Here is an 11,089-nt window from a genome sequence, read left to right as displayed (position 1 = left end):
TAAACTGACCGTCCAATAAGTCGTCCAGGCATAGGAACAACCTTCTGAAACTTCAGTTTTCCGAACAATGGATGAAGAGAAGGAATAGCAGGATGCTCGAGCAGTAGATGAAGAAGAAAGAGAACCGAGTCCTTTTGCAGATACAAAGCGCGCTCGCGTGACTAGAATGCACAATGCTCTCATTATAAAGACCGATTAGCTTTCAGACGAATAACAATAATAATCTTCAACCTAATTTCTATATTAATAATTTTCAACACCTTATAATTTGCAAACCATTATTTTAAATTCATGAAGCACCATTCATGAATAGGATCGACATCAATTTAATAAGAAGGCCATTCTTCGGCACTATAATAACAGTCATGCGATGGCCTTCACAACAATAGGACTCCTCACATGATGTTCAGTGTCCGACCATATCAGCTCTCCGAACGAGTAGTCCTTAGTCGCCTTGGCTCCTTTCGCCTTCAGCACGACCTTGAAAGACTTCTCTTCGTTCTTCTTGATGAACGTCAGGTAGGCAGGCTTGACAACAACCGAAACTCCATTCGGTTGCAGTATCGACGCCTTGTAGGTCCCTGGCAAGCCAACATTCTTCACAGTTCGAGTCACCATAATTGATCTTGAGAGCTTAGGAATCGTGATCGAAGGATAGTTGAAGTCTAGAAGACTAATGCGTTTCGAACAATTATAGGCACCGGCAGAGAACATTGAGATCTGCGTTGCATTGTAACCTAGAGAACACAAGAAGTTGAGATAATCTTTAATTCCCAGATCATAAACCAGGCCAGGGTCCATAGCACGGTTGGGTTGGATGTGTCCAGCTCCGTAACTGAAAGGAGTCGCCTTGTAGTAGGAGGTATTGATGATCGGTTCCATTGCATTATCTTGTATTGTTGCTGCAAACAAACAGAAGGGGGGCAAAGATCTATCAAAACGTTACACATCTTGGAAACGCCTATCCAAAACCAGGCTAGTTAGTGATGACCATATTATGTACAGGTTCGGTTTGCACTGTTTTCAGTGGAGATTGCAAGAGAGGCGGGTTTGTCATTTTCACTCCCCTAAGATTCAGTGTGCCAATCAGACATAACAGTTGAGCTCATAATGTAGTCGAAGTATATCATTCATTCATACTCACCACTCGTCATGATTGCCGATCGAATTGCAGCAGGACTCCATTCTGGATGTAGAGTTTTCAGAAGACCAGCTACGCCAGAAACATGAGGACACGACATCGAGGTGCCTGACACCGCATTAAAAGGAATCCGGCGTTTATCGAAATCCTCATTTGTCGGCCCCACTGCTTCAGTGTAGGCAGCTATGACACTGACTCCAGGTGCAGTAATATCCGGCTGGTCATAATCATTTCAGTAATTCAACTAGCTATCATTACAAAAGCAGTGTGACTAAATCGGCGATAAACCTTCAAAGTACCTTTAGAATTTCGGGTGTGATGGTGTTCGGCCCCTTTGAGGAAAAAGCCGCCATGACTGGAGATGGCTTCACGCCTATATTTGTCACTACACGCGTGATCTGAGCAATGGGTAACCTGCCACAATGAAAGGTTGCACAAACACGTCAAATCATGCGGACACAATTTACGCCGGCCTCATGAGCTGGACCAAGAACGACATTGCTTCGCAGCAGAATCTCTCATTAGGGAGCAAAAGGGAGCCTGTGTACTTACTTAGTCGATTTGATGTAACTGAAGATGGCAGCCCCGTCGGTGTAGGTGACGTGAGATGCGGGAAGGACATGTGGGTCCGGGACGATTTCGTTACCCGAGAGCATATCGTTGGCAAGGACCATCCCGACAGCGCCGGCCAGGAAGGCCTGCTCTCCCTTGTCGACGTTTGCGTTAATTCCTGGAAGGCAAACCAAGATATTCCCCTTCACCTTTCTCGGATCGAGCGTTCCACTCCTGCAGAGTAGCCTGTGTTATGCAACCATAAACACATCACAGTTAGCAACAGAGTACTTATCTAGCTAAGCAAAAGCGGCAAATCAACGGGTTCAGCTGCAAACAGTAATTGCAAGATATCAATATCGCGGAAAATGGTTGTGATCCTTACGCTTCGAGGGCCGACACATTGGGCAATCTTGCATCTGCTGCGCTGATCAGCTTGTAGAACTTGCTTCCAGGCAAGGAATCCGGCGACAAGCTTGCACCCTTCAGGGCAGAAAGAGAAAGCAAAAGGAGACATTTTTACAGAATTAGCGGTTCTATGCTAATCATTCTTGCGGACATTCATCATTTGAATATGCAATTTGCGGTGTATTCGTATAGTTTTCCAAATTGGTAATGCATGCCAAACCCTAAGAACAGCTTCACCAATTGAAGCGAGCGAGAGTCTGACCTTGAATCGCCTCTGATTGCCGATCACCACGTAGTTGGAGAAATCCCGGTCCATGGTGCTAGCCGCCACCGTGATCAGCCAAGGCGAGATGTTCGAGACCGTGCCGTCGCCGGGCCCGGAGTTCCCCGCCGAGCAGATCACGACGATGCCGTTCTTCACGGCGTGGAAGGAGCCAATCGCGATGCTGCTGCTGAACGGCGGGGAGGGGCGGCCGCCGACGGAGACGGAGAGGACGTCCACGCCGTCGTGTATGGCCGCGTCGAAGGCGGCCAGGATGTCCGCGTCGAAGCACCCGTGCAGCCAGCAGACCTTGTAGGCGGCGACCCGGGCCCTCGGGGAGCCGCCCTTGGCGGTGCCGAGGCCGTAGCCGAAGACGCTGGCGCCGGCGACGAAGCCGCCGCCGGCGGTGGAGAGGGTGTGGGACCCGTGGCCGTCCTGGTCGCGGGGGGTGTCGAAGGAGGTATTGAGGGGTCCCACCGCGGCGGCGTAGCCTTTGTTGAAGTATCTGGCGCCGATGAGCTTCCCGCGGGCCGATGTTCCCGCCGGCGGGAGTTAATTTCTTTTTTATTTTTCTTTTTTCCAAAATCTATTTCCAATTTGTTTTCTAAAGTATTTTATAGAGGAAAAGGAAATGTGTACAAATAAAAAGAAAAGAAAAGATAAAAACACAAAAAGAAAGAGGGATTGCTAAATGAATGTGTGAGAAGGAGATTTTAGAAAAAGAAAATTGTTTTATTTACAATTTCAAATTTTTTTAATTCTTTTCGATTTCACTTATTGAAAGAAAAAATAATGAAAAGTTAAAACGTTGAGAACGATCTCTATTCTCCGTGTACAAATTTCGGTCGTAGGTGTTGGAGTCTGAATGGTATCGTCCCAATTACATTTTCATGCACCGAACTAAACATATAAACACTGTTCAGTCAAAATTGGGTCACTCACGCCGTGTCATAAGAAATAATTTCGTTAACGCACCGTTTGTTTCACGGAAAATAAATGATTCGAAAACCGTTTTCTTAAAAATGATCGTTTACAAAAATGAATGAACAAAAAGTATTTTCTTCGTATATAAAAATGTGTAGACATATATTGTTGTCAATAATGAAAATATTTTTCATTAACTAATTATGTTAATCGATACAAGCGATCATTTTTAAGAAAATAGTTTTTAACCATTCAATTTTCGCGAAACAAACGAAGCCCATAAGTAAGTATGAGCTATCGAATAGAATTCTTCTTATTTCGCCGAACAATAGTGTCCACTAGCTATCGGCTAGTTATCGGGAGCAGTTGAAGCTAGCTTTGAATGTGAATTTACGCATATGGTGTGTGCAAATAAGGGTCAACGAAAACGAAAGTCAACAATTATGGGTCTTTGAATCCTTCTACCTAAATTGATTTTTCAGACAAAAACAAAAGTGGGAAAGGAACACAGAGAAAGAAAAGATGGTTCGGACCCAGGAAATGGTCAAAGCGAATTAGCGGAGCGAAATGAGATTTGTCCGTTTTGAAGGAAGACAAAAATTGGAACAAGAACAATTATGATGACAATGAAGGTGGAGATGAAGATAGTTACATCAATTCTTGGGAGAAATAATGAAGGGAGGAACAAATGTCAAATCGATTTTGAAAAACGGACATGTTTAATATTTAGCATGTTTTTTTTTTAAATTAACTCGCTATATAGCTCCACGCGTATCAACATATTTACATGGATTGGAATCCTCTTAAATCAGGAGGTAATTCGAGATAACAAGTAACTTCATCGTTTGAGAAATTTACGTAACATACCACACACATCCGAAGGGAACCCTGATTTTCCTGAGGAAGGGTAAGGGGTCGTGTCACCAAGGATGTTACCCGAGCCCGACAAGGCAAAGTTTAGGCTTGGTAACACTGGATATGGCAACGCGAACCCTGATCCGACTCTGCAACCAGGCCGAATGTGGAGACAAGCAATACCGAGAGAGGGATCGAGGTTTGGAGGGCCCGCGAAGTGGCCAATGATGGGGGGCGGGGGGGGGGGGGGTGAAGCGGCATCGTGCGGCAAAAGTCTTGGCCGATAGTTGGCAAGCCAATACGACTTTAAACAAAGTTCTATTTTTGTTTATCATTATGGAGATCATAAATTTAAATATTCACTAAAATATACATATACCAAAAAAGGGTAAAAAAGTAATTGAAGATTGCATATTTGTTTGTTGATTTGGGAAACATATTGAAATGAAAGAAGATTCTAAAAACTGGGTAATAGAGTAATTATATAAACTTGTGAATAGTGATGAAGGATTGATTAAACTTTGTCATGAAAAGTTGATGGATTAGGTTGAACATTTATGAATCGTTCCAGGACCACATCGAACGTATTAAAAGTTCAAGGATGACATTATAAGTGTGGCCAAGCTTTATAAACTACTAATGTCATTATCCCTTCTTTAGTCGCGTGGTGCGTGTCGTATGGTGAACGTTATTCGAAGAGTGTCTTGTTTCTAAGACAGAGTTTATAAACCATAGACCACATCGAACGTATTAAAAGTTTGAAGATGACATTACAAGTCGGGCCAAACTTTATAAATGACTAATGTCATTATCCCTTCTTTAGTTGCGTGGTCCCTTCTTTAGTTGCGCGTGCGTGTCGTATGGTGTACGTTGTTCGAAGAGTGTCTTGTTTCTAAGACAGAGTTTATAAATCATGGACCACATCGAACGTATTAAAAGTTCGAAGATGACATTACAAGTCGGGCCAAACTTTATAAATGACTAATGTCATTATCCCTTCTTTAGTCGCGCGTGCGTGTCGTATGGTGTACGTTGTTCGAAGAGTGTCTTGTTTATTAAATAGAGTTTATAAACCATGGACTAGTTTAGTTGTAGTAATAACAGTTCATAACATGGCCCAACTCTATTATGAAGAAATTCACCCAAAAAAAAAAGAGAAATGCCCAAAAGACTTTGGACACTTTCCACAATCCACACAGCACCAAAAGAGATACAACTGGGAAGTAAGTAAAAATATCATCTCCAAAGGAGCTGGGTGGGAGAAAAGTCAGCGTTTTGAAAATGGCAACTTTCTTTTTCTTCTGTTTTTTTTCCTTTTGGGGTCGGGTGAGGGAGGATAAGAAAGTGGGAGAGTGGGAGCAAAGCAAAGAGAAGAACCTGTTGCAGCGAAAGCTAGGATCCTTGTCGTTTTGACAGATTCCTTTCCACTTTGGAGGAATCGGTCCCAACCCTTGGTCGCTAAAGCTCTTGGACTCTGGCCACGCCCCTGCATGCGCCAAAACACCCTAATCAATTACACATACTTTCCTATGCTGCACCAAGGCTTGTCAATTCTTTGGCCCAGCATAGCAGCAAAGGAAATCACCCCCCCGTGGAGAGTTGTTTTTTTGAGCGTTTCATCATGAGGGTGTGCTTCACCTACTCCCCCAAAAGAAGGTTTGGTATGGGGCAGTGGGGATTATTATCTTGTGTGTTCTGTGGTTTTTGGCCCACGGATAGATGCTCTTGCAAAGTACCAAATTCTAACTCCTGAAGTGAGCACAGCACTTCGCATGACAGGATGATCATTGACCCTTTCCTTTGGCCCCCAGGATCAACTTTGCTAATGGTGTAATTTTCATGAGAGAAAGAGAGAGATAGAGAGAGAGCTTGCTTGTGAGAGTATCTGTTGCAATTATGAGTTATTAACCAAACACTTTCGAAACTATACCGTTTCATAGTCATCATTGTTGTGGAATAACTATACCGAATAATCTTGTAGCATAAGGATGGGAATCCACTACAACTTGAGGGGATAACTAGTTACCTCAGATACCGAAATGACCCTAGATTCAAAGAATTTTACCCCAAGAACGCTATACCCAAACCTAATCTCGCCCCACGCACCAAACCAATGCCACTAGCTTCGGCAGCCGGCAGTAGTAACCAGCCTCCTTTCGCTGCCTATCACTCTGTCTCTCTCCATCCCTCTCTGATCGAAAGTAGAGGGAGCACGCGTGATGGCCAAGACCACTAAGATGTCAATTCAGGCTCTATCTCAATTCCTAGCATGGCATCACGTCAGGAGTTTCAGGTGTATGGCTCACCAGACGCACAAAGATGTATTCGAATTAACTTTTACTCTTTGTTGTTGAAAATAATTATCTTTACATGTAGCTTTTGTAATTTGACTTTCATCAAATGTGGAATATCAATTGTTTTTCGAAAGAACATTCGAATTGTGACATGTTGAGCTAATATTTATAATTTCTTTCCATATTTTTCTCAAACATTAAAATACTTCTTTTCGCTTTAAATCTTTGACCGAAAGCAAAATATAACTCTTTTTCTCAAATTATGACAAACGGTCTAATAATGTGCTGACTGATTTTTTTTAATCATCTTCCAAATTAGACTAGTCTTATGACATGATGTATTTCTCTTCTAGTACCTTTGACTAGTATTCGAGATTTGACCCTCTCAAGCGTGCATCTCTAATGTCTAATCACATGTGTAACGACCCGGTCCGACGAGGGTGGGAAGTGGTCGCCGGGGCCAAAAAGGCCTAGACAAGGAGCGACTTTCGGCAGGCTTCTAGGATGGCAAGGGGGGCATGTCTCCTGTCCCACATCACCTAGGGAGGGAGCCTTGGGCTTGCTTATAAAGGCTTGGGAAATCTTAACTTGTAAGAGGCCTTTTCTGAGGGTAGTATGGGCTACTTGGGCTTGCTTATAAAGGCTTGGGAAACCTTAACTTGTAAGAGGCATTTTCTGGGATAGTATGGACTCTTCTCGGAGGAACAAAACCGTGAGGACTTAGTGTCCAAAGCGGACAATATCTTGCAAGTGGGACCCAGGTCGTTACAACATGTATCACATATACATGCATAACCATGTGCCACACATTCGCAATGTGATCCATAAGAAGAGGATAGAGAATATGGAGATGATAAGCATCTCTAGAACAAACTCCTCCACAATTTCTCATTATCATTTTCTTATTTTGCATGGATTTTTAATAGAATTTCGATCACGCAGCTGCACAGAGCGTGGTCCTTCTCTAGTTAGCAAGCAAAAGACAACATCCAACAATTTTCAATGATATAAAATTTTCCACATGGGTCGAAGACAATCTTTCATCTGTTTACATTGGAGCGTGCTCAACCCGCTAACCATTTCTTTATTATCTACCCTCTTACATTACGCCCCAATCTGTATTATGTGTGTTGGACAATGAGTTGACGACGCAAAGTCGATAATTTTTTAAAATCATTTGATGGGTATCGATAGTTGCAGCTGTGATGCAGATTGAGACACGATGAAACAATGATCTGTGTTATAAAGTGAAGAGAACATGCGCGGCCAAAGCAAGAACCGAACATGGAGTAAATGAAAGTCGGAGATCTTGAAACATTGGCATTTCTTTATCTCAGATAGATGACAAGACCGCTTCGCTCCGGTTGTAATGTAAGTCAACGTTCGTGGGTTTTGGGGCACTCTTTATATTATTTTTGTCAGCGAAAAACATAATGTTAAGTAAATAAATAGTGGGTGGAAGCCGCTTGCCTGTGTCAAGGTTCCCAATGATGGTATCTTCACCGAATCGAGCCTTCTTCCAAATTGAATCGGAAGAAATCACGCCGTTTTGCTCGAGACCTAGAAACTCCCACGATCTTGTTGTGTGTAGTTTCTTGCCCTGGTTCGGAAAAACCGACACCACTGTTGGGTGCTCTGCCAAGATTAGAAAACCAACAATAGGCATTAAAGATGAAAAAAAAAACAAGTGCCCCCTTGGCAGAAAAACAAAATTCGAGCAATAAAAGTTGGTTTATTTAGTGATGCGACGGGTTAAATTTGGATTTTCAATTGAATATTATTGAGACACAGGATATACGTGTCATCGCATCATCTACTGCACTAGTCTTCTCAAAGTTTCGCAGATGTGTAGAGATTATTTGGAGGTTTTGCGCTTAAAAAGGGCATGGAATGAAGCAACAAGCATTGTGGTAACCAAGGGTTGTGCGACTTGTCATCAAGAAAATGCAAGTTGCACTCCAAATTTACGACAGAAGCAAAATAAAAGGACTGTGTTGCTTTTGGTGGTCAAACTCCAAACCGAGGCGGAAAAAAAGGGTGGGAGCTTACGGGTGATTAGGGCAGCTACGTCATCTTCAAGAGTCGCAGCGAACCCGTTGATGTGCCTGGTGTATGAATAGAAGATGGCCTCTTCGGCGTCGTCTCGGCTATACAAAACATAATCATCATTGCATACTGTAAACCGATAAGAAGAAGAAGTGGCGGCGGCGGCGAACTTCATCTGCATTGAAATGCAATACCTTCCCAAGAAAGAGCCAAGAAACTCATAGTGAGACTCTGTCACTCGACTCAGATCAGCCAATGAAGCATCCGGCCCGTGCGAGTGAGATCCCAAGTAAACCACGTACGACTTCGATCCCACACACGCACAGGCACACAAAACAAAAAGGAAAGATTCATGATGATGATGATGATGATGATGATATCAGTTTAAGATACGACCCTCTTCAAACTAAGACAAAAATGGAGAGATTCCATTGTTAATGGAACAGTGCGAGGGCTTAAGCTTTGAGTGCTCACCTTTTTGGCAGCAAAAGTGGGTGTCTGGTGCTGTGTTAACGAAAGAAGGAAGAGCATGAGAAGGTGAACGGAGAGGCTCATGGCAACTACTTTTGGTGAGGCACTTGCAGCACCCCCTTGCAGGAACAGTAGACAAGAAGCAAAGATGGGTGTGTCCTCTTTATAATGTTTGGGAAGGGGAGTGGATAAGATGGGTGTGTCCTCTTTATGATGTTTGGGAAGGGGAGTGGGATCCACTCCCCAAAGCCCAGCCAAAAGAAAGGGTTTCAATTCTCTATGGTGGAGCCGAAAAGGGGTTGAGGACAAAATGGTCAAAAAGAAACCCTAATAAACTTCGTCAGACAAGCCCCAACTTGGGATTTTTATTTCCTCATTTACTATGCAAGAAAAACACCTTGTGCGTCATATGATCTATTCGTGAAAAATGAGATGCGTAGACGCATGCAAGATGCGAGATGAGATTCATAATACGCGAGCAAAGTTACACCATGTAATCACTGTCTCGTAGTTTATCCGTCACATAAAATACATCTCCTGACTTTAGGACCTGTTTTCGAGGTGCCGCATCTCCATGTTTCTTATAAATGAGAAGGCTTCTTGTCTTTTTAAGGAACTTCAGGAAAGTGGCAGTGAGGATATAGAGCTGTGGTCCTTTGGACCCATCTTCAAGCAAGTTCATCTGTATTACTATTTTTTTAATGTGAATGCAGAGGATACTGTCAAACTGTGTGGATATTTTTTCTTATTGGGTAGATAAAAAAAAATTAATTATGATTTGATTTGGTCAAGGTTGGCGATGCAAGGGCAACTGGGGGAAGTTGGGACTGGGGAATCTACTCATTTGACCTTTCTAGTTAACATTAAAGTTGCAGATAATCCATATGGGCACCCCAGTTGAAATATTCTAAAGGCCAAAAAAAACAAAAACAAAAGGCATGAGGGTACATTTTATGGCTACAAATGTCATTTTGCCCTCTCTCAATGTAAGTTTTCCAGGGTATTATGTAATTTATGGATGGTATGTAGCAAAAGTTGCAAGGGAAAATTATCAAGAAAGTCGTGAATTTATTGTAATTGTGTATCAAGAAATATAAGCCAAGTAGTCGGTAGTGCGATGCTTCCAAAGAGTTGATTTTTTTATTAGTTTAAGTCGTTCTTTAAAAGCTCCTATGATGTGGAATGGGTCCTCTCCCACGTGTGGGAAATGACGATGGAATCGCATGTCGAATTGCAATCTCGCCGTTAGTTCACTTGCTTGCATCAAACTTTACAATGAGCCAATAGGACCTAGACGAAGTCAATGGTGCATAGTCTGTCGAACGCCTATTTTGACCTAGTAAAAGGCGACATAAATAGGTGAAGTCGCATCGAAAGGTTTTATCTACTTCAATTGATTTGGAAGTGAATTATATTAGCGTGCGGAATTTAGAAAACGTGAAATCAAAACTAAAAAGTAAATTTGCTCTATTGGATATTCCGATTTCTTAACAATCAATATGATCGATCAGGAACCATAAGCCAAGTAATAGGTAGCGCGATGCTTCCGAAGAGTTGATTTTCAATTATTCTGTGTAAGACATCCCCATGTGGATGGTCCAGCGGGCATCATCGGAGTTTAAACTACTTCTTGCAAGAGTTTGAGTTTATTGAGTTCAACTTTCTCCGAAAAGGGACAATTATCACGTATTTTGACAAAGCGACTCACTAAGCGCTTATCTACTTCAATTGATTTGAACGTGATTATATAGCGGGCGAAATTTAGAGAACACAACACCAAAACTAAAAGTAAGTTTGCTTAATTGGGTACTCCGATTTCTTAACAATCAATACGATTGATCAAGAAATATAAGTTAAGTAGTCGGTAGTGCGATGCTTCCGAAGAGTTGATTTTTTTATTATTTTGTACAAGACATCCCCGCGTCTGATGGTCTGTGAGCATCATCGGAGCTTAAACTACTTCTCGCAAGAGTTCGAGCTTTCTGAGTTCGACTTTCTCCTAAAACGGGACAAACCCGGATTCCGATTTTCTTCGTAGTGCTGTAGTTTTCGAGCATGCATTTTGACGAGATGCGTAATCTTTTGCTTAGTTGATCGATAACATTATAGCGCGATGCTTCCAAAGAGTTGATTTTC

The 11,089-nt window shown here is 42.4% G+C and overlaps 1 protein-coding gene across 1 annotated transcript; it reads right to left on the bottom strand.

Moving 5' to 3' along the window:
• Positions 1–211: 211 nt before the first annotated feature.
• Positions 212–9,129, bottom strand: LOC115677152 (subtilisin-like protease SBT5.3). Its single transcript, XM_056316424.1, has 11 exons — positions 8,957–9,129; positions 8,677–8,786; positions 8,486–8,583; positions 7,907–8,071; positions 5,521–5,628; positions 2,364–2,887; positions 2,079–2,176; positions 1,694–1,939; positions 1,441–1,555; positions 1,145–1,358; positions 212–902 (listed from the first exon to the last, which is right to left on the bottom strand). The coding sequence occupies exons 1-11, from the start codon at positions 9,035–9,037 to the stop codon at positions 364–366; spliced, it is 2,298 nt and encodes a 765-aa protein (XP_056172399.1). The 5' UTR covers positions 9,038–9,129; the 3' UTR covers positions 212–363.
• Between the last annotated feature and the right edge of the window lie 1,960 nt (positions 9,130–11,089).

The sequence above is a fragment of the Syzygium oleosum genome, unplaced genomic scaffold (assembly GCF_021117445.2).
Source record: "Syzygium oleosum isolate NSW1041296 unplaced genomic scaffold, Sole_v2.1 Sole_v2.12, whole genome shotgun sequence".
Taxonomy (NCBI): domain Eukaryota; kingdom Viridiplantae; phylum Streptophyta; class Magnoliopsida; order Myrtales; family Myrtaceae; genus Syzygium; species Syzygium oleosum.
Note: the sequence above shows the minus strand (reverse complement) of the source record. Positions and strands in the feature narration are given on the sequence as shown.